Genomic DNA, 25,416 nt, shown 5'->3' on the forward strand with positions numbered 1-25,416 from the left:
AATTTCAGCCTTTTTCTTGTTCTAAGATATCAAGAACTCTAATGAGGTAAAACACTGATGAAATAACGTCAGAGAAGGACAATCTCCAACCCCTAAAACACTAAGCACTTTTTCCCTTACTGCCCAACTCAGACTTGTAAGAGAATATACCCAAATTTACTTCCTCCCATTTCCCCCCCTTTCCTCAACTGCCTCAGAAAAAGGCAGAAGCTTGCTATGGCTGGGACTCTAGCATGAAATTGCTCTGTGCATTAACAGTGTTCCATCTGAGAACTGAGAAATAGAGGTAGCCAACAGGTATGGCCTATTAGGTACTTCACTAAGCCTAAGGCAAAGAATCCTGGTAATAGCTGTGATCAATTCTATTCCCCTAAAAGTCACTTGGGACAGAGACCAATTCTAGTGAAATGTGAATTGCCTGAAAAGAGAGGAAACTGAGTTGATATTGAAGTATAGTCCCAAGAGAAACCACTGTCAAGTGAAGAAAGTATCAGAAAGTGAGAAAAAGGGTAATGTAAGGGGAAAAAATATAAAAATTATCAAAGATCTCAGAAGAAATAAAATTCAAAACTTGAGAATAAGTAAGCACATAAACAGGAATATTAATAACAGGGAATTTGGACTCCAAGTGAGCTAAACAAAGCCAGATAAAAGACAATGAATCAATCTCTGATTAATCAAATAGTGTTTATTAAGCATCTGCTATGTGCTAATTACTGTGCTAAGTACTGAAAATACAAAGAAAGACAACAATTCTTGTTCTCACTCTACCAGGAAAGAGGACATGGTTTAAAAAAAAAAATTTAAAAGGATAAATTGGGAAGAGTTTCAGGGGAAAAAAAAAAAGAAAAAAGGAGTAAGACTAAGAACTGAGAAAAGGCTTTTTGGGGAAAAAAAAAAAAGAGGGAGGGAAGAAGGAGGAGAGAAATACAGAGAGACAGTGAGACTTTAGCTGAGATATGAAGGAAACTACGGAAGCCATGAAGTAGATATGAGGAGGGAGAGCTTTCTGGGAATAGGAGAAATGCTAGGAAGAATAGCAAGGAGGCCAGAAGATGTTCCTAAATAATTTGAAAAAGAAATAAATATTGCGAAAGCAAAATTTGTGGTAGACACAACAGAAATAAATTGGCAGAATAGAAAAACTGAAACCAAAGTGGCAAACTTTGACAAAATATAAAATACAAAATATAAAACACCTGATTGAGGATGCAAACAGAGAAATGAAAGAAAGATCAAGGAAGGAAAAAAAAAAAGTAACATTAAAAGAAAATGATTTACAAGTAAAACACATTGAGTGAGAAGATAGGATAAGTAGAAATAACTTAAGAATTATAAGTATCCCAAAAGAATAAGCAAAGTAAAAAAAAAAAAAAATGTGAACATCATAATGTAAGAAATGATATAAGAAAAATGCCCAGATTTCTGAACATGTCCTATATATTCATAATAGAGTTAACTTTTATGTAAAGTGCTTTTAAAAAACATGTTGGTGATATAAGCACAATTTAAATTTTCTTAAAGAAAAAACTAGCTTCCAGATCTACAAATACAAATATTGCATTTTCTACCTGTCATAGTGAAACATTTTTGACCCTCTTAAGTTTTTAGAAATTCTAACTAAAGATTATTTTCACCGTGTTACTTCTATACAATTATATACAAAAATGAAATTTAACAGGATAATCCAGTTAACTACAATTCCCAATTCCTGAACCATGAATTTTAATTGAAGAATATTCATAACACGGATATTTATCTCCTCAACTAAATGGATGATTAAAATATATATTTCTTTCACCAATATTAGAGCTACAAGTAATAAAAGAAAAAAAATCCCACCAATTTTCTGAAATACCAAAACTTCAGTTAAAAGAAAGAATTATACAGAGTCTCAGAATATGAGTAAACTCCAGGCCAAGTATTCTATCTGCTGTGGTGTCTAACTATTTACATAATCAATAATACCTATTTATCCCACCTGTACCAGAAAAAAAAAAAGATTTAAGATTTTCTTTTCCTAATAACTAAGAGTTAACTCAACTTTACTGGTTAATTTAGAAAAATGTTTATTCATCTGTTGTCCTCTATATTGCTTCCTCACAACTTTTCCTGTTTAAATATCTAATTTCCTTTAAAGTTAAATTTAAATGCTATCTCCTACATGATGCATTCCTAACCTTTCCAATCTAGTGAAATAATGCTTTTCCCTCCTTACATTCCTGAAAATAACCTACATATATTTTGTATATATTTTTATGTGTATGTGTTTACCCAATGGAATAAACTCTCTGAACTCAGAACCTATTTTATTTTTGTATCCCTAACACCTGGAAGTATCCTGTGCATTAGCATGGGTTTAATAAATGCTTGCTATTCATTTGATATATTCAAGGAACAGTATCTTTCATATAGTGACATAAGTTAATGATTTCAGAAATTTATAGTTCTTTGAAAATGTTCATTTCTCTGCAACTAACACAAGATTACAGGCTGACTAGCTCTACTTTTTATTTACCTGATCATATTCTTATGCTTCATCTCCACTGTCCATTTCAATATCCATCTCTTCTGTATCAGCAGCTCGTGATAAGATGTCTGCCATAAGTGCCTCTTCCAATTTCTTACGCACCTGTTGTACTCGTTCTTCCTGTTTTCTGTTTTTTTTTTTTTTAAAAAAAAATGAGAAAACATTGAAGACTCTCAAAAGAAAATTATAGGATTATTCATATACTTTTATGACAACTTTAAAAGCTCTAAATTTTAAATTCTTGACAAAGAAATAGTATGGTTATTTTGTTTCTGCAAGTACCTGGGTCATGGGTGGATTATAACCTATTCCTTTCATAGAAGGGGGAAGTTTAGGAGATGAGAAAGCCACCAGTGATTAGATGTAGGAAAGGGAAAGTGAATCAATGCTGAGATAATTGATAAATAAAAAAGGATGGCATAATTATGTTATATGCAATTTAGCTATCATATTTACACACACACACACACACACACACACACACACACACACACACACACACACGCGCGCGCGCGCGATTTAGATTATTCCTTCAGGTCATGACACAAACCACTAGAGATGCAGAGTCCCCACTTTGGAGATCTTTGGTATTTCATTCCAAAATCAAAAATTATAAAAATCACAAATGGTATATGGTAACTCTACTTTATGAACTTTTTAAAGAAAGAAAAATAAGAATCAATTCTTCAGAAATACTATAGTTCTATTTATAGTTCTTAAAACAATCATCTATACTGAAAATTGTAGGACTATTCTTATGAATTTCAGAGTTCTCTCAAACAGAGGTTCTTAACCTTATTTTTATGTCATGTATTCTGCTAGCAAATAAAAAAATAGCTAATAAAATGTTTATAAAACAAGTTCATGGAACTCAAATTTAAAACTCCTGAAATATAGAGGGCCATACAAAGGAGATGTTAAATAATTTTTTTAAAATACTTTCTTGCAAGGTAGAACTATAAAAGTATGTAAAAGAACATGGATCATGGAAAAAAATAATGAATATAAGAAGTTGGGAATAAATAGGTAAATGTAAATATAATCCAGGTCATTCATTCATTTATTCAATATACAACTAATTTACACCATGTGCAGAACACTGAGCTAGCTTCTAGGAGAAGTACAGAGTTTAGAGAAGAAATGTCTTTTCATATTGCTTAGTAGAGGATAAAACAGAATTGTTAAAATATTTAACTCAGAAATGCAATCTTTAAAATATGTATTTGGAATATAATTGGTAGCAGGAGTTCCTGGTGAGGAACCTCCCCTGCTTGTGTAAACTGACATCTTTTCTACAATATTGGTTCTTTATCAACCATCTCAAGAAAGGCATTGTAAGACAAATGCACTACAAAATCAGGTACTATATGTGGACTATAGGGGAAAGTTGTCACTAAATTGTAGGATTAAGGAAGATTTAAAAAAGAAAACAACACTTAAATTAGACTTTAAAGAATGGATAAGAATTCAGCAGAAAAAAAGGATGAGGAAATGCTCTCTAAGTACAGGTAACAGAAGGATACACATTTTGTTTAAAGCATAGAAAATAGACTAGTTTGATCAGATCTTAAGTATAAAAATGGAATATAAGGAAAGTTTAGGAAGTTAGAGTAGCATCAGATTATAGTACATCCTGAAGAAGTTTAAAATTGCAAGACCATAGGAAACTACTGAAATTTGTGAGTAAGGGAATGACATGATCATATCTTTAACTTGGCAAGGATAAAAAAGCTGAGTTAAGAGAATTGCAAGGAGTATAACTAGGAAACCTGTTGGGAGCCTACTGAAACAGGCTAGACAAATGGTAACATGGATCTATAATGGGTAATGGGAAAGGGTATTAGAAATAGATGCAAAAAATGTGGAGGTGGAATAAACAATTTAGTACCTGGATAGAAGAGATGAGAAAGGAAAAGGTCAGAAATGCTCTCTAAGCTTATGAACATGAGTGTTGGCACCACAAGTTGAAACTGTAAAATCAGATGGCAGAACAAGCTTAACAAGGAAAGATAATAAGTCTGGCTTGGAACATGTTCAGTTTGAGGTGTCAGGATGATATACAAGTCATGATAAAAATAGAAACTCATAATTTTTGAGCATGAATCAAACTCAGCAGTTATCAATTGGGTCAACAACCTGAAGTATGATTATCCTCTACAATATCTTTGACAAATAATTATTAAGCCTCTCCTGAAATACTTCTAATGACAAGAAATTCTTGACCTTACAAGGGGTATCATTTCATTTTGAGATAATCTTAACAATAAGAATTTTTTTCTTTATAATCTACTAAAATACTTCTTTATAATTTCTATTATTCCTTTGTTAGGATAAAACAAATAAATCTCTCTCCTATATGAGATTGTAAGGTATGGTTTTGAAACTTAATGTGAAAAAAAGACCAAGCACAGAAAAAAGAGAAGAGGAGCAATTAGTGAGCATAGACATTTAGAAGTTAAGAAGAGACTGAGGAATCAAAGAAAGGGAAAGAAGAGAAGTGATTAAAGAGGCTAGAATAAGAAAAGGGAGAATAGTATCTCTGAAGTCAAAAGAACTGGTATTACCAGTAGAAGGCAGCTGTCAATTTTGTAATTGAAAAGGTCACTGAATTTGAAGATAAAGTCACTAGTTGTATTTGGAAAAAAATAATTTTGAAAGAGAAGAGTCATTGCAGTGGAAACATGGGGAGATAGTCATGAGAAAATAGATATCAAATATAGGCACATGATATCAAATATAGGCAACATTTTTTTCCAGAAGTTTAGTAGTGATGGTGAAAAGAGAGGCATGATACAAGATGAATGGACCAGAAGAGCAAAGAGAAAGCTTTTTTTTCCCCTTAACTTAGGAACTTCTGAAAATGCATGTAAGACAGAAGGGAAGAAGAGTTGAATTAACTTCACAGATATAAAACTTAAGCACAGGTTCTTTGCAAACCTGAAATGCTACATAAATGTTAGTTGCTGCTACTACAGTTGTTATTGTTATTTCCACTGCATGGCCATTACTAAATGATTCTTTATTATAACAAGGCCAAATGGATTAATATACCAACAGAATACTAAAGACATTTATTCAAATAGTTTCTATTGTAGCTCTAATTCAATGCCCCATATAATACTGTGAACATAGCACTAACTTATTTTAGGATACACCAACAGAATAGCTTAGGCTGGTCTATACCAAACAGGAGATTTCAAGTACAAGTCTGGTAATGAATTGTAGACCTTTTACACGGGGACTGGCCTGCTATCTAAGACCAGAAAGGCTAGATCACTAGATGTGTAAGCCACACATGCAGATATTTTTACTAAAAAACATGAAGACTTAGTTATTAAGCTTATGAGAGACAGTGAGGGCCATCAGTGGAAGGAGCATTGACACTAGCTAAAATGAGAGCCCTGGACCAAAAAGTTCCTCAAAGGCTGCTATGGTCCAGTCTAGCTCCTCTGAAGGGATCAGAATAAGTCCTTGTCAGGATAAGCAAAAGTCCTTGTTCCACGTTGTGGATGCCAATTGTAACGTGCTGTGGTCTCCAGAAGCTGCTGATCACTCTCTGGGAGATCTGCTGTGTCAACTCAAATCTCTCGGAGAGATTCTTCTTCCTGTAGAGAACCGTTGTCTCCAGACAGTTGCCGTTAACTCTTGTCCAGAGAAGTGACTTCCCTTCCTGCAGAGAGCCGCGTCAAGCCTGATGTAGCGCAGAGACTTCTTCTATCTCTGGAGTACTGTCCTCTTTTATCCTCCCAGAGTATGGGCGTGGGATCATACAAGGGCTTCTGGGAAGAACCACTTCAACCAATGAGCTTGCTCCTCCTAGAATTCCTAAGGTATAAACTCCCTTTTTAAAGGCCCAAACCAAAGGTCTGAGCCAGAAAACTGTCAAGTCAACCTGAGTTCTCACCTTGTAATTGTCCAGACAACCTGAATTCTCACCTTGTCACTGTCCAGACAACCTGAGTTCTCACCTGGTAATCCTAACAAAAGGCCATCTGTTCCAACTAATAAACCAATGAAAAATATTTAAATGTACTCAAATATGTAGTAGTAAAGAATTTATTGCCTAGATTGATTGGGGAGTTCATGATCTTAAAAATCAATTATTTCACTTAGCTGATTTAATATTGTAAGTTCAATAGCAACAATTGCAAATAATATTTTCATAATCTGCTTACTGGATGAACTAAAATTTCTTTCTATCTATTAGACTACTTGTTTGTTTTTTTTCCTGTAATTTAACTATTTTAACCTTTCTACCACCAAAATTCTCTCTATCCTGAAACATTATCAATTCTGAATTCTTAATTAAAAGTTCAGACTTTCAGCTATCACCATTTTCTTGAATTTATGATTTAAAAAGTATATTACATATTTTAAAAGTAATTTTAAAACTTATTAGAAAGCAAACAGGGAAAAGACTATCTGGCTTTAATAAAAATTTTTAAATGTCTTTATAAATTTTAAAATGTCTTTATAAAAATGATAGAAAAAAAATTTCCCATAAGGCTTTGCCATTGTAGTATGGTAATCATAAAGTCACTTCAATTAATATCTACTGAGACGGTGTGGCAATGAGGTCTAAGAGTGGCTATCTGGAAGCTATCACACTTGACAGATTAGCAAGGAGGAAGCTATTAGGAACAGAATTGCTCTGAGTAAGTCCTTTGTACTGTGTAAATCTAAGAGGCAAAGTTGCAAGCAATGACAAGTAAATAATGACTATTAATGCTGATAAAACAATATAAGTTTCATCTGAGCTCAGTGTAGAAAGAGTTGTGACATGATCATGCTAGTTACAAATATCATTTCTATTGTAACTTTTATATATATATATGTGTGTGTATGTATGTATGCAAGTTGGATTAATACATGTTTGTTGAATTGAATATGCTAATTTTAATTATAGAGAAATTATTTTCTTTTATTTCCCTTGGAATTGCTACCAATGCAACCTAAGAGTTATTTCCTATTATCTGTTAAAAGAGTTCTGTGCCAGGTACAATGTAGAGCATGGCATATATACAAAGTACCAATTCCATAGAAATTTAAAACTGAAACCCTATCTTAGAAACTGGCCTATGATTGACATACATACATATAATTATAAAAACCATAAATACTAGTATTTAAGATAACAGATTTAAAGTTGGAAAGGACCTTAAAGACCAAGCATTTCAACATCCCATTTCATAAATAAGGAAAATGAGGCTCAGAGAAATAACATGATTTGTCCATCACTCAGGGAATGAAGTGGCATTTGTATCCAGATCCTCTACCTCCAAATCTAGTGTTATTTTCACTATATTAAACTGAATTTGAGTGTGAATTTGAGTAAAGAGTGAGTCATAGATTACATGTTCAGACAATGTACAAATGGAGGGGGGAGGGGAAACACCCATTACATTTCCAGTTAGTCAGGAAATACTTTGTAGATGATGTGGAATTTTAAAAGTATCAGAATTTGGGGGGGGGGGAGAGAGGGGAAAATACTAACAATTCACATGTAGAAAAATGCTTGCCTTAGTAGAGGGAAAATACTCTAGGAATGACACTAGTTCAACCATAAAGGGTTAGGAAGGGGAAAAGAACTGTGTTAACAATTGAAACATGCTATTTTATTTCATCAAATAACCAACCACAAAAAAGACATTGTAATTTCAGAGAACTATAAAAAGCTTGAATTTTAAAGTTCTGTTACCTCTTAAAATACACTTTCCTAGGCTATTTTTAATTCTCATTCTCAAGATGGTAATCCCATACACTGAACTTGAGACAATTCAAAAAATTACAAAAAAAAAAAAAAAAAAAAAAAAAAAAAAATTTGTAAATGAGACTGCTGACTACTAAAATTACATCATTGAAGAAAAAACACCCAAAAAACCCCCATACTATACATTCTTAGATGTATTATGGCTAATGAATTTTTTTCATTTAATTTCATTAACAGAAAAGACTGAGACACACATGAACAAAGCTGTGCATGTGCGCATGCAAACACACACACACACGTTCAAGCACAAGAGCTAACATAAGCATACACACAAAAGCATTTGGAACATCTCGGTGTTAAAGAAGCCAAAATAAATCATGTTATCTAGTTTAGAAAGCCTTAAAGGATAATTTAGAAATTGTTTTAAAGCAAGTTGGAACTATTCCCAATTGTGATCCACCCTCAACATAAAAGACAGATTGATATATAAAAGTTAAATACAGAACTTACATTTTAAAACTTAGTCATACATATGACTCATTTAAAACTGCTTCCCACGGTAAATACATTCTCTTTAACATCTCTCTAGTCTTCCCTATATATTTTATTAACATTTTAGAGGTGAGGGAATAACTCATAATAATGATTCAATATATATAAAGAGCACACAGCTACACAGTATTAAGAGTCAAAACTGAACCCAGATCTTTTGATGGCAATTTAGGTGCTTTTCCTCATGACACCACACTGGAATACACAACCATGTTATATTCACAAAGCCTCAACAAGATCCCAGTGAAACCCAATAAATTGTGGCCCTATGTCAGGATTCTTTATATACTATACTGCGTTTCTGGAGGGGCATATCCCATAAAAATGAGGAAAACAGAGGAGAAAAATCTGACATAAATTTCAAAGATCACGAGTTTTTAAATTTTGGATTCAATTTAGAGATAAAAGAATAAAGAGTTCAAAACAAAGTGTTGAGATTTTCAGTAGTTTTTGAAAGGACCAATGACATCATGGTGTGATGTTTTTTTAACTTGCTGTATGAACTGGACTTAAATTAGGCAGGATTGCAAAAAATCATGAGCCTCACTCTCTCTTCCAGTCATCCATCCAGTGGCAAGACAAGATCAAGATAGTAGAGTAAGGAGAGACTAAAAGAGACCAATTAGAAGACTATTGTAATAATGCAGAACAAAGGTGAAGAGGGAATGAACAAGGGGGTATGGGCTAACTATGAGTAGAAAGGAGAGAAATGCAAGATTAAGCAACTAGAAGGCTAGATAACAATAGAATGAAAAGGAGGAATTGAGGATGATACCAACTTTGAAACTGAGGTAACTACAAGGATGGTTCTATCCTCAATAGAAGTAGGGAAATTTGGGAGAAGGGTGGTTTGGGGAGAAGGCTAGGGATTTTAAAAATGCATTCTTTTCTTAAATTTGAAATGTCATGGCTCATCCAATCCAAAATGCCCAATGAGCAAATAGTTGCCTACATAGTTGGACTAGTCTAGTTAAACCAGATTATACTAGACTGGATTGGGAGGGGGTGAAATGGGTTAAGATATATAGATCCTAAAGCCATCTGCATAAAGATGATAATTAAACTATGACAGTTGATGTCACCACATTACAGTTTATAGAAAGAAAAGAGCCCAAGACAGAGCCTTGGGATACACCCATAGTTAAAGAGTATAGTGTAACGTGAAGGAAGTAGAGGCTGAGAAAAGGCGAAGATAGGTAGGAGAACCAAGAGAGCACATCATCAAGAAAACCAAGGGAGAAGACAGTATTAAGAGGGAAGTCTCCTTATAATATTAAGCATTAAGTGCCCTTACCGTGTTATTAATTATTAATTATTAATAATTACATTATTAATCACAGTATTAATGTTAGAAGTCATATTGCAAAGGATTTAGAAGAGTGTGAAAGGACAAGAAGTGAAACAAATCAGCATAGGCTGCTTATTCAAGAAGTTTGATTGAGAAAAAGAAGATGATAGGTAAGGTCCCTAAGAATTTCTTAAACGTGAGCGAATTTGAGGGTACAGGGAAGAACACAGTATAATAGAGAAAATATATATTGGAAATTGAAAGGAAGACAAAAATCAAATGGAGAAAAGAAAACAATATGGTTTTTGTAAATATGTGTGTGTTTCATTTAAAAAAGTGATAAAAGTGACGAAGCTACTGGCCAATACACTCCCTTATCTTGATAAAATCTTAGAGAATGCTCTAACACTTACAAGGAAGGCATCAATTGTTTAAAATTAGAAAGAAACCACAAAGATTTTAGCTACGTTCTAAAGTAGAAAACATGTTTGGGATCATAAAGATGAAAGAGATGACAAGAAGATAAAATTCCAATGGAAACATTTATTTCAAGTATTTGATTCTATAGCACTAAATACAATCTTGAAGACTCTCTTTAATGTCTTCTGAAGCATGATATGAGTCCTGAGGAGGGCCTGGAGAGGAAGAGGAATCTATCAACAGCAGAAGAATCAATAATGCCTTATCACATAATTCTTCTGAATTAGGCATGTAAAAAAAAATAAATTTCCTGCAACACCAAATCAATTACTCAGTCAGGAAGCAAACTGATGTACTTACACATATGAATAATAAATTAGAGTTCCCTCCTGAAATACAACTAAATAAACACAACATGTTTGTAAGATATTTCAATTAAATAAAAGCAAAACAGACTAATCTGAACTATAAGTAGAAATGGGATGAATTTAAGCAAGGGTACTACCAAACCAACAAAACAAAACAAAAAACAAAAATGCCAAACCACAATGAAAGGCATTACTTAAACAATTATACAAACAAACTAAAGAAAAAACAATCCAAATAAAAGACATCATAGGACAGAAAATTCATTTTTAGTTATCCTTTCGAACATCTTAATGGTATTAATAACTGTCAATGCAATTACATGTTGAGAGCATCACTTATTATCTTGTTTATCCTCATAACAAGTCTATTACATAGAAAATTAAGGCAACCATTAATAATTATTTGATAGAGGAGAAATCAAAACATAAATCAGTAATCACATTGAACACAAAGAACAGAATAAGAGCTGGAAGGGACCTTACAGACCATCTAGATCAACATTTTACAGAAAAGAAACTTAAGCCTAAAGAGAATTAGTGATTTGCCTAACATTAAAATGTATTTATATATTTACCAAGTAGCAGAGATAGGTTAATATCTGATCATGTTGATTCAAAGAAAAAATATATTTATATTAAAAAAAAACAAACATTTTACCTAATATCTTCATCTGTAACAATAAAGGCTTTGCAAAGGGGTTGAGATGTATTAAGCCAAACAGCAGGGTTTTTTTCCACAGCAGCAGAGATTTGCCCTGTTATTGGTGCAGAGCTGGTGTGCAAAGCGCTGGCAACAGCCGATAAAAGTGTCTCGTCATTATTACCTGGGCCAACCCCTAAAAAAAATTTGCAAGAAATTAACAAGACATATTAGACATCTGGGAATATTGTATGAACATATGCTGCAGAAAACAAATTAACTTAGATGCTTATATACATATACATATTTATATGTACACATACACACATATATTCTTTTTTTAACATTTACATGAAATTATAATATAAAGATGGCTGAGCATTTTAATAAATATTTAAAATAACCAAAAAGACTTCAAGGTATTATACTTTTATAAATAGGCTATATGTCATCAAATCTACTCTTTTCATGATCTAATTCCCTTCTAAAGTAACATATATCCTTAATATGTCCTTTGGACCCCAAATAGTTTTATAATATATTTTAGCATTAACTAGACCTCCACACTACCTTCAGGCTATCTCTATTCCAAGTCACCTGTGTAATAATCATATATAACAATTATCTCATAATCATTATATCAAGGCTTCTGTTCTATAGTGATACCTTTTATAACTCCTTCCAGTTCTAACTCTACGATCCTTCAAATCCCTCTTAAAAACACCCAAAGTGATAGAAGAAATGGTTATAAATTTTAATTTAGTTTTATTTACACTGAACTAGAGCAACAAATGCAAAATTATTGAATATCAATTGCTTAAAGCAATCCTTTTCATGAATGTTAAAGAATAATACTGAAATACTAATTGCATATAGATATTTGTGAACGAAACTTCACATTTTACATTTTGAAAATCAGACATTAGAGATTAAAAAATTGCACACATTTTCCAAAAAAAAAACAAATTTAAAAGATCACACACATACACCAGCAAAAGAAACTCCTATGAAAAATTTTTTTTCACTTCTTGTTGTTTGCTATTTTTTCAGTAGCAAATGACTGAAACAAGTGTGTCAGTCCTCATTCCTGTTTACCAGTACTGACTTAAGGAATCAAAGTGTGGACTTTACAACACATCAGCAGCTACTGCTAAAAAAACAATGGCATGACAGGCACTGACCCAAGTGTGATAGGTACAATGTAAAAGTTCTGACTTATACATACAATGGGCAAAATCACAAATTACAATATTAAAATTAAAATTCATTCCTCTCGACTTAAAAAAGAATTGCCTTAAGTGTCATGTACTCAATAAGGAATAATGCTAAATATGCTACCTTGAAGACCTTTTGGAAGTTCCATAGATTTTATAATTTGTTCTGTTACATCTGATGCACTAAGTCCTTGTAGCCTCTTCTCCCAGAAAAGCTGAAAAGCAAAAGTACCATTAATTGACATATGATTGAAACAAAAAATTAGCACATTCATGCTATGGATAATGAAATTTAAACAAAAATTTTATTTCTTCCTAAGCCATTCCAATTCAATTCAGCAAGCATTTATTAAGTGCCTACTATATTCCACAGGAATACTAGGGACACAAGCTTAATTTGCCTTATATGTCCTCAAATAACAATATGCTAAAAACATACAAATATCAACTAAACATTTCAAAACATGCATTTCTAATTTTAAACAGCTCTGATAACTTAAAATAATAGTTCTATTTTGTCACTGTTTTCTTCATGCAACATGGCTACAGATAACTCAATATGAAAGCTGTCTACAAAAAAAATAATATTTTGAACATTTTTAAATTCTACAGATCCAATCTAAGTTGCATCAAAATTTTGGTATTTCACCTAACCAAATAAGATCGACAGTAATTCCTTGCTAATTTAGACATCTTGGGTAGCATCATTAACATGTTTATTTTTCACTTTAGGGTTTACAAAGTGCTTTCTTCAAAACAACCAACTGACATGGGAATCTCCTTTTTACGGAGGAAATGAAGGCTTAGTGTTTAAATAAATTATATTCAGTTCAAAGCCATGATTTGAACCCAAGAATTCTGATTCCAGGTCCCTTAATTTTTCTAATCTACTACATTGCCTTCCATCCAAATAAGCAAATCTTGCAGATAAATGAAGCTTATTCATTAAAAGTAGGAAAAATATTTTGTTGCTTAAAGCTATTTTTGATGAGAATATTTCTAAAATTTATTATATATTTCTGTTCAAAATTAAATCTTATCTTCATAATTCAAGGTCATCATTACTAATCATCAGTTATCAAACAGTAATGCCCTTAGGACCTATTAAACTATATCTATTTGCTTGAGTCTAGATTTCTAAGCTATTCTTTCTTGAGACAGTTATCACTATATATTCCCTTAGCACATCCATCCCTTTCTAATTTGTGTTTTTTAATTAGGAAACAGAAACAAATTTTACTCAGCTAGAATACTGTGTGAACTCTAATATGATGTTTAACTTTTTTTTAATGTAAAGTCTTATTGTTGGAACCAAAAATCAACCTTCAATAAGCACAAGAGGGACAGAAAGCAATATATCTTAAAAAAAAAAAAAAAAAAAAAGTGTTTTACTGGATTACAAAGTTCAGCCTGCTTAAAGGAGACATACTGTCAAGAAAGGGAAAGATAAATACTCTTTCTGTGCTCTGCCCTGGTCAGATTATACATGAAATATTTTGATCAGTTCTCTGTGCCACATTTTAGGAAAGTGATGAGGGAAACAGCAAAGTGTCCAGAAGAAGGCAAGCAGGATGGTAAAAGCCTTAAAATCATGGCTTGCTTAGTTGATGGAACGTAAGATGCTTTAGCATAGGATAAAAACAAAAACAAAAACAAAAACTTAAGGAGAACATAATAGTTATCTTAAAGTATTTGAAAGATGGTCAAATAGAAGAAGGATGGGACTTGATCAAATTGGTCCTAGCACTAGGAATAATTTGTAGAAACTTTAAAGAGGTAAAATTTGTTCTGATGTAAAGAAAATGTTAACCAAAGGAAAATACTGCCTTAAAAGTTATCTTCCATTTATACATTAAAATTATGAAAAAAGTTTAAAGACATGAGAAATACTCATATTTGATAGTTATCTAATATTTCATATCAGAATAGACATAAAACAAGAAAACCACAAAGGTCTTTGCCATAGTCATGGAAGAGATCCAGGACAGAGTAAAGTCAAAGACAGATTCTTTGTAGATAAGGAAGTCCGCAAATGAGCCTCTTTGCAAATTATATTACACTGAATGTATCAAGCCCAAGAATACCTAAAAGTCTCCTTCTGGATAATAACACTGAATACTAAAAAAAAACAAAAACAAAAAAAAACAAAAAACAAACATTATTTGTCTAAGCATTCATAAAACTAAGTGGATAAAGAATACCTGTTATCTAGACTATAAAGTATTTTTACATGGGCAAGAGCTATTCAAGATAGATAAGTTGGGTATGAAAAAGGAAAATGGGTTAGAATGATTTGGGTAAATCACAAAGTTCTTTTAATGGCTCCAAACTTCTCTCCAAAACAAAGTTCTATCTTTTTAATACTAGTATTCAACTAGTTTTATATGATTGTGGGTAGGAGAAAACACTATATTCTCCAAATTAAAAAAAAAAAAGATCAACCATGTAACCATGTATATAGAAGTACATGGAAAGAATAAGTAGGCTTCACCATAACAAATGGAACTACAGAAGAAACGAAGAATAAACGATGTCTTTAAAAAAGACAGCACTGATAACTGTGTGGGATAATCATAGGTAAAACTCAGGTATCCTACTTATATAGATGTAGTACTGTCAAGAGGAAGATCCTTAGAAGTGAGTTGATGGGACAATGACAAGTCTCTCACATACTAAGAGGAGGGGGTAAAGGAAAGAAATAGAAAGGTTGCAATCTGCATTATTAGAGGGAATATGAGGTAATCGAGCCATCTGAATATTTAAGAACATGGAAAAACTTCCTGACATATTCATCCAAAAATGAAATTATCTGATTTGAGGAGTGAAGGTCTTCCAATACTAGAAGTCTTCAAAAAAAAAAAAAATCACTTGTAGCATATTCTACAAAGATAAATCTTGTTGACATATAGAAAATGGCCTTGAGGACTCTTCCAAATCAGAAAATCTGATTCTGTGAAGCAAAAGTCTCATGGGGGAGTAGGGGGAGAGATCATACAGCTTGTCCAAGATCATACAGCTAGGAAGTGTTAGAGATCTAACGTCATATTTGGGTCCTCCTGACTCCAAGACCAGTGTTCTACCTCCTTACTACTAGCTATCCCAGGAATTCTCATTACTTGACCTCTTGTTTTGTTAATAAGATCCCTCCCATTTCCCTGAAATAATTTTCTTTCAAACCTCCCTTTTCTCTCGACCAAAGAAATAGCCCTCTTTCATCTTTCCTCCTCCAGTTTTTCCCCCTTTTTAACCAATCCTATACCTTGATATGAGGGTACCTTGCTGTACCATTATTCAAATACATAGTCCTGATGTAACTCTCTAAAAAATTTCAATGTCACTGAGCCACCTACCATTAATTAGTCTGACTTTAAAGATCTTTTACAATCTAAATGCAATCCATTTTTCCACAATAATTCCCTTAGGCTTTAGTCAAACTATACTATCATTCCACATAAATGCCTTCTAAGGCATTTACTTATACAGTTCCTGCCACTTCCCAAACATTTTCCACTAATGGCTTTTGAAATTCTTCTGACCCTTTGAATTTCAACGTAAATGTCTCTTCTTCCAAGAGGACTTTTCTGATTACTCCAAACTACAAAATTCCATAGCATTGTATTTCATCCTCATAACACTTTTCCTATTCTACTTCAAACACTTATTTATTCATCATTATCTTTCTTAGAAACTCTTTAAGATTAAAGATTCTTTTATAAATAAATCTGTGCATATCAGAAGTTTGTCATTGAATGAACTTTCCATCTGACTTTTTAAATATTAAAATTTCCTTCAGATTTATTCTCTCGAGTTCTTCCTCTTGTCAAACACAAACAGGTTACACTTGACCCAGCTCAAACATATTCATTTTCTCCTTCCTTTCTTAACAAACCTTCTCCAAAAAACAGTTTATACATACTATCTCCAGTAGAGCAAATTTAGTTCCATTGTTGTCTGTCTTTTTAATACAATGTTCTAAGATCTCCAATGACTTTCATCTAATTGAACCAAAAGCTTTGTCAGATGATCTTTGACATGTTCATAAAACACTTTTCAATGGCAATTGTTATTTGAAATTCTCTCCTTATTCAAATTATACAGACACCACTCCCCTAATTCTCCTTATTTCCTCTCCTCTTCCTTGAGTACTTTCTTATCTCCTTCATGAGGCTGCCAGGGTTCTCTAATTCTTCTCTTTCCCAGGCCTTAGTCTTTCTTCTGTGTATTCATTTCCTCAAAATATATCCATTCCACATGGCTTCAACTACTACTACTATTACCACCACTAACATTACTACTGCTACTACCACCACTGTATATTGTACATAACTATTGTAACTATTGTAATAGCACTCAGAAGCCTCTCATTTTAAAGATAAGAAAACTACTACCTAGTAAAGAGATGTTTTTGCCTGAAGTCATAGAGATTGCATAGCAGCAAAACTATTATTTAAATTCAAGTACTTTACATCCAATGAGTGTCCTTTCCATAGTACAGATATAATTGGTGTCTTTCTTTCAGCATATATACACTAACTAAAGCACTTGGAAAGAAATATACTTGTATATAGTATTCTATTTTCTTTTCAAAGGGATCTCATTTAAGAACTCTGGCCTAGTTCTAGCATGGTGTGCATTCAGAGGCATATGTTCTAAATTATCACTACAGTAACAGTAGTAGTAGCAGCAGAACAGCAGAACTGCTGCTGCTACTACTCAATTCCCTTCTAAAATTCTCTTCTAAATATTTCCCTTCTCTAAAGTTCTCCCTGTCAGTGGAGCTCTTAGATATATACATCCTTTTATTGTTTGTAAATCATCCATTCAATAATATCAAGTGTCAAATATATTCAAAACAATATGCTGTAGAATATAAAGAAAAACAAAGAATGACCAAGTCAAAGGGATTGACTTACTATCTTCTCAAATAAACTACAAAATCTTCAAGTTCAAGGTTACATTGTGGTGAACACAGTAGTATTTTAAAATAGTATTATTATATTTTTTTGTGATGACTAGTTGAAAAGCTTCCAATTTTTCAAGATCTGGCAATGGAGCTTATTACATTAGAGATACAAGCATGAATCGCAACTTAGGTAATAATGAAGTTGCAACCTTGAAGGCATAACAAGTTAGAACATGTTTGGAAAGTCAGCATAGATGTGATTTACTTTTTATGTGATTGCATCAAGCAAGTTGCTAAAGTTCTCAAGAAATTAAAAATGGGATGTATCTTTGTATAAGCTTTGTAAAACAATTTAAACAAACACTTAAAACTTCTTTTGGACCACCAAATGGAGGCATAAGATGGACAGTGTTTTAGTTAATTAAATATTTTCTGGAAGTTTTTTCTTTTTTCCTAGAAAATTTCTCTAAGTTCACAAGTTCTAAAAACAGTATTGCACCTAATTTTTAAAGATAAAATTTTCAGTTGTGAAATTGTTATTTTTCAGAAATGGGAGAATTTATTTGGATTTGTTACACTCCTTAAACAAAAACAATATCTATACTCAAATCTGACTGCTACCAAACTTAAATGATATTTCCAGGACCACAGGATCATAAACTTAAAACTATAGTCCCAAAGAGGTTATCAAATTCAGTTCCCTCATGTAAGAATTGAGAAAACTGTAGTCCCATTAAAGATTTTATTTGCCTAAAGCCACAAAGATTGCAAGTAGTAGAGGCAAGACAGATTCAGGTTTTCTAATTCCACAACCAGTGCTTGTTCTTTCCATTACCCAGATATAATTAGTGGGATTTTCTTCTCTAGCACACAGACAAAATGGTGCATGCACACTTGTGTTTATGACTTTTATTTTCCTTTCAAAAAAGTGTCATTTAAGAACTTAGCTTTTGTCTTGACATGGTCTATATTAAAACCAATATGATAAATATTATGGCTGGCTTTTTTAAATGAAAGGGAAAAACATACTAAGGTGTCTCTCCTAGCTAATTGCTGAATTACAGATTTGAAAATTCTGTCTGAAAAGTCTTTCAATCAGATATCAAATTACAAAAGATCCAGGGAATCTCTAGAATCTGATTAGTAGTCAGAAAACTTAAGAACTGCACTGTGATACTGCTGCTGACACTTTATAGGGAACAATTAAAAGATCTCTGGGCTTATAGACAGAAGACCTCGATTTGATCTTTACTAATTATGTGACCATGAGTAATTCATTTCACTTTTCTGGGCCTCAGTTTCCTCATGTATAAAATGGAGAAGAAAAAAAAGTTTGCACAGTCAATCTTATAAGGCTGCAGTAGATAATGTGTTCTGGCCCTGTTCAAAATCCTATTTGATGACTCAGCATGTCAAAGTGACTACATTCTTAAAACTGCCAGAAAAACATAAGTTCTGGCAGGTTCTACCATGCTGGAAAATCTATGAGTAGAACCCTGCAATTTTATTTTCTTTTCGAAGAGCCAGCTTAGCCAAGTGACTGAGATTTATATCCAACACACTGGACACTTGGTAATTAATTCTTTTGCCAAAGCAACACATGAAACAAAGAAACATTTTAAATGGCTCATAGTACTATATAGCCCCCCCCCCCCCTTCCTCTTTAGTGACAGAGATGTGGAATAGGCAATCACGAGGGTTTGGCAATCACTGCTGATACTTTAAATATAGTCCAATGACATATTGCTGGAGCAACTGAGTCAAATCAATTTTCACATTCTGGCTATAAATAAAGCCAGAATGCAATAAGAAGTAACAGTTAAATGGAAATCTGGCAGAAAGACTGATTATATGTTTCAACAAGACAGCATACAACTAGTTGCTAATGGGGGAGTCATTTCTGAATCAGGTTATCTGTATACAGTCAGATCACTAACTTATAATCACAGATCAAAAGCAATACCAAACTAAAAGAAAAAGAAATGAGAAGACTGCAATTGAGGCAAAAGCAATCTGATCTATTTGAACAAGTTATCAATATTAAAACTTGGGAATGGATAAAAGAACACAAATCAACACAACTACCTCCATTTTCTAAAGGCAGGAACCAATGTAAATCACTTGTCACAAAAAAGACCAAAAAAGCCTCGATATATCTTCAGGTAGAAAACATTTGATTTCCTTGTCAAGCAGAAAGGAAGCCAAGGGGAAAGATGGTCTAAAATACAAGTTAATTTTTTAAAACTTTAAAGAGGAAAATGGAAGATTAGTTATAAGATAATATTATAAAATGGAAATCAGTGGGAAAAAAACAAGTTTATAGAAGGTTTAGCACAACACCCACTTTATCAAATCATTCTAAGAGTATCAAAAGATGAAATTGGGAGTATGACAAAAAAATTAACAGAAAAAAGATCTATTAAAAAGTCCATAACATACTTTTTTCTCCATTAATGATAGTGGGGGCACCACATTTCACACTCTAATATAATATTACAATTATCAATTTGTTGGAAAGCAGATGAAAGGACTTTTGATTTAGAACTGTAAAGGATCTTAGAACTCATCTAATCCAACTCCCTCATTTTGTGGATGAGAAAACTAAAACCTAGAGAAGCTAAATGACTTTCCCAAGGTCGCACAATTAATATGTGTCAGGACAGGGATTTGAACTCAGATTACTTACTTATCTTATTCCAGAGATCTAGTGTTCTTACTACTCCATCATATTTGTATTCTGAATAAAGGTACTAAAGAGAACAAAAATGAAAAGCCTCGCTTAAGATAGCAAAAAGAATCAAGACTATACCAAATGTTTGGAGAATTTTTTTTTTAATTTAAAATTTTTTGAGAAAAAAATTTGATTACTACTAATACCAAAAAAAAAGATGTGAAAATATTAAGAGATATTGATCTGTATGTGCATGTTTATCCCATGTCTATAAAATGAGTTAGTCTGACAGACAGATATTAAGATGATCTTTGATAAAGATACACAAAGGAAATAGGATAAGCCTTCCCAGTGTGTATATATCTATGTTTACTCACATACTGTAAATCACAAATAGACTAGACAGCCACACAACTTACTGAAAGTGTAGCGAATATAAGATTCAACTCAATCTATTTTTATTGGCTTAAAAAAAAAAAAAAAGCAATCAATTTAGTAAAGCAAAATACCACCTTAAATACTCTCCTCCAATAAAGTATCTCTAACACAAATGTTAAAAACGATATAAAATTCCTTGAACACATAATAGAGAACTTTAAGTGATCTTCTGATAAAGAAAAGCATAAAAGGGAAATTTATACCTTTCCAAATCTGTTGAGAAGATAGCCCATGTACAATCCATACTGACAATGAATTCTCTATAAATGGTAAGAACCTCCAGATGTTGCTTTCTGCAGATGACAAGGCTCTAACTATATTAAGCTCCAAAATATTCCAAAATTTCCAAAACTAAAACAATAATCACTCAAGGATTCAACCTAACAATTCATACAGGAAAAAAAATTGGACAAAGAATATCTAGTTCAATTTAAAATGTGCACTCAGATGAATAATCTAGAGTTGGTCCATTTTGGACAGACTCTATGAATAGGCAATGAGATGCAGTATTAAATGGAAGTTACAAAGTAAGCAAAATTGACTTTCTGAAATAGTACAGTGATTTTAATGACTTCAAATTTCTCCCTGAAGTAAAGGCACTTCTTTTTAATATTAGTATTTTTTCCAAAGAAGCTATGATAATATTTTAAGTTATAGAATACCAAAGAATTAGTTATTAAAGAATTAAAGACACAAAGTGAATATAGGCTCCAAAATATCACCAATGAAGAGTTGCACAGAAATAGCCAAGAGGTCTTCTGTGAAAAATATGACTGAACAATAATGTAAACCAGTAACATAGTAAAAGGTAAAAGAGAGAGACCAGTCAATTACACTAGTATCCCGGCAAATAATAAGAAATTTTGAAAAATATCCTCAGTATTTGGGTGGATCACCATGAAAAATACTGGAAGATGTAGAAAATAGTTTGCAGAAAGATTTTAAAAAGAATTTTGTTGCAATCAGCCAGTTAATCACAGACCTATCAAAGTATCTTATATTTACACAGTAAATGTTAAAAAGTTTAAAAATTGATCAAGACACATAATCAGTCCCACAAAATTTGATTTTGTATCCAAGTAGAAGATAATTCTATCACTATTATATATCCTAAAGAGTAAGGTTTATGATATAACAGGCATGATCTGTCTAAAGTAGACATAAAATTATTTTTTAAGGCAATGATGGTATCTTTTATAATTTTGTATTCCATTTTATATCTTTGCATATAGTAAATGTTTAATTAATGTTATACAAAACCTTCCTTTACAACGGAACTTCCTTTTTACTAAATGCCTTATAGTATTTCATCTCTAATCAACTATTCCCTGCTGTTTCAGAGATTTTAGTTTTACCTTCCCAAATTAGATAAAGTATCTAGATATCTAGATATTTTGTGAGGGGCACAAAAACAAACAAATAAATAAAGCAATTAATTAAAGAAATGAGATAGCCCCTATCATCAAAGAACTTACAGCTTTGTAGGGGACAAAATACAAATGAACATATTTCTGTATTCCCTGTAATTACCTAATTCTGTTTAAATGATCTCATCATAGCATTCAGCAAAATGTTTTGCATACAATGGATATCCATTAATAGTTGATGATTGCTACTATAGAACTCTGTTAGAAGCAGTGACTAATCAAAATTTTTGAGAACTGATGAAGGAGTATGCCATCCAGAAGTGTTAGTCTAGAAGTGTGAAATGGGATATATTTTTAGATATAATCATTGGATTTATAATGGCTGACTGATTATTTGAAGTAGAGAGAAAAGTCTTATATTCCTGAAAAGATATAATGACTACTTTAGCAGCAATGGCGTACAGTTGAGGGAGGAAGAATCAAATACATAAATCCTTGAAACCAAGAAAGAAAAGAATGGAGATAAAAAGTCATCTCTAAATTAAGAAAAATATTCACAGGATTTTGTAGCAGCAAGGACTCTGGGCCTCACATTACAATAGGAAGGTGGGAGGAAAGGGAAAAGAAGAAAAGGGGAGAGAAATGAAGTGCTAAAAGACCTTTGCCATATTTGCTGCATCCTAGTTCAACCCTAAGGATCCTTTTTCTTATAACCTCAGTCATATTCTAGAGACTGTACAATTCCAATCCATAGGTTTCCTGGAGTCCTTACTTTTATTTATTTACTTATTTAGTCATTCATTTATTTGTGTGTTTGTTTGTTTAATTGCTGAGGCAACTGGGGTTAAGTGACTTGCCCAGGATCACACAGATAGGAAGTAGTAAGTGTCTGAGGCCAGAAGAAAATTACATTTTTGCCAAGTAATCCCCATGGACAAGCAGTCTATAGGGTCATGAGAGTCAGACATTAACGAACAACTGAACAACAAAACCACTCTGAGGACATTATACTTCTATTAATGCAATGTAAGGTCACACTAGCTCCTTTGGTTGACATATAACACTAATAACAAGGCCCTTTTTCACATGAACTGGCACTTGTGCAGTAAGATTTTCTTTTTTTAAAATCATATACAGGATTTAAAATTATGGAAAATTTCATCTTTTTAGCATGAGTATTCAAAAACAAATCCTTTGATAATTTATTTTATATTTTTCCAGGAGTTGAACTGAATTGAATTAAACTGATTTACCAGCCTTTTCTTTAAAAAAAAAAAAAAAAAAAAAGAGTACATATTTGTCTATATTTGGCTTCTATCCTGAGTCCCCTCATTTCTTTTTAATCCTCTCAATGATTTCACTATCTTCCATGAGTTCATTTATCAAATCTACGTAGATAACTTCCAAATCTATCTATTGAAATCCTCTATCCAAGACCCATATGTAGAGCTGCAATAATGGATTCCAATAAATTAATTCTCATAGTCATCAGAACCCCAACATGCTCAAAAATTGAACTTGTTTCTCTTCTCCCAAAATTAATTCCCCTACAAGAGGAGTTTTCTTTCATACTTTGAAAAAGATAGCTTAATTCTTAAGGCACCTAGCTTATTCAAAAAAGCATATGCATGGATAATTTTTCCAACACTGACTCTTGCATAACCTTTTGTTCCAAATTTTCCCCACCTTTCCCCCATCCCCTCCCCTAGGTGGCAGGTAGTCCACAACATGTTAAATATGTTGAAATACACATTAGATCCAATATGTGTATATATATTTATACAGTTATTGCACCAGAAAAATCAGGTCAAGAAGTAAAAAAAAGAAAAACTGAGAAAAAAAAATGCAAGCAAATAATAACAGAGAGAGTGAAAATGCTATGTTGTGCTCCATACTTTGTTTTGATGGTTCTCTATTTGGGTGTAGATGGCTCTTTTCATTGCTAAGCAAATAGAACTGGTTTGAAACATCTCATTGTTGAAGAGAGCTATATCCATCAGAATTGATCATCATAAAAGTCTTCTTGTTGCTGTTGTTCTGCTCCTTTCACTTAGCATCAGTTCATGTAGGTCTCTCCAAGCCTCTCTGAAATCATCCTGCTGGTCTTTTCTTATAGAACAATAATATTCCATAGCATTCATATACCATAATTTATTCAGCCATTATCCAAATGATAGGCATCCACTCAGTTTCCAGTTTCTTGTCACTACAAAGAGGGCTGTCACAAACATTCTTGCACATGTGGGTCCTTTTCCCTTCCTTTAGGATCTCTTTGGGATATAAGCCCAGTAGTAACACTACTGGATAGATATAGATATAGATATAGATATAGATATAGATATAGATATAGATATAGATATAGATATAGATATAGATATAGATATAGATATAGATATAGATATAGATATATACATATAGATATAGATATATATAGATATTATATAGATAAATAGATATAGATATATACATATATAAATATAATATAGATATAGATATATTTATTTAGCAGAATAGTGTCTCTCTGATATTTTATCACCTAGGCATCATAAGTCAGCTGCCTTACTAAGTGATATAGTGATAAGACAGACACTTGACCTTGAATGAAGAAGACTTAAATTGAGTTCATACCTTGTCTCAACACTGTCTGGGTAATCAGACAATTCTAAAATAATGCCCTGAAGACTGCCAGACAAATATGGGTACTTCACCTCTATTTGTATTTCCTTTATTTTAGTCCTACACTATTATGAAAATAGGAATATCAATAGGAGAAAAGGGAGAGAGAGAGAAGAGAGGGTAGAGAGAGAAAAGGAGAGGAAAAAGGAGAAAGAAAGGGAGGAGGGAGAGAGAGAGAATTGAAAGGAAGAACTAGGGAGAGAGAATATATTACCCATGCTTAGCAAAAAGAACACTTTGTTAAATATCTCTGCAAAAATACCCTGAGCATTGGTACCAACTGATAGGAACTATAAGGGCTCCACATAAAAAATTACATGATCCAGTCACTCCTAAAATCATTAAATGTTTTTATTTGTCATATTTAAGTGAAAGCTTTAAAAGGTAGGTGTGTATTTCAATCTAAAGGATTGGGAGGTGGGAACAAAAGGAGTGGGTGTTTGAGTAGCCCAATGAGCTTCTCACACTGAAGGAACAGTGAATGGTCTGGTGCCTTCACAGAGGGAAGAGTAAAAATATATTATAGTCAGGGAGATCACCAAGGATTCTTGAGCATGATGGTCTTTAGATCATGGCAAGAAGAATGGAGTCTTGGTTAATGTTTGGGGTAACCTGAGAAGTTTGGAAGTCTTAAGACAT

General features: G+C 32.6%; 1 protein-coding gene across 1 annotated transcript in view; it reads right to left on the minus strand.

Moving 5' to 3' along the window:
- The window catches only part of MBD2 (methyl-CpG binding domain protein 2), a 71,715-nt gene that overhangs the window by 5,913 nt on the left and 40,386 nt on the right, over positions 1-25,416 (minus strand). The window contains exons 4-6 of the mRNA XM_074279394.1: positions 12,847-12,937; positions 11,527-11,704; positions 2,519-2,657 (exon numbers count right to left, since the gene is read on the minus strand). Coding sequence (XP_074135495.1) covers positions 2,531-2,657; positions 11,527-11,704; positions 12,847-12,937 — 396 coding nt within the window. The 3' untranslated portion in view covers positions 2,519-2,530. The remainder of the gene's footprint in view (positions 1-2,518; positions 2,658-11,526; positions 11,705-12,846; positions 12,938-25,416) is intronic.

This window comes from Sminthopsis crassicaudata, chromosome 1 (assembly GCF_048593235.1).
Source record: "Sminthopsis crassicaudata isolate SCR6 chromosome 1, ASM4859323v1, whole genome shotgun sequence".
Lineage (NCBI taxonomy): Eukaryota > Metazoa > Chordata > Mammalia > Dasyuromorphia > Dasyuridae > Sminthopsis > Sminthopsis crassicaudata.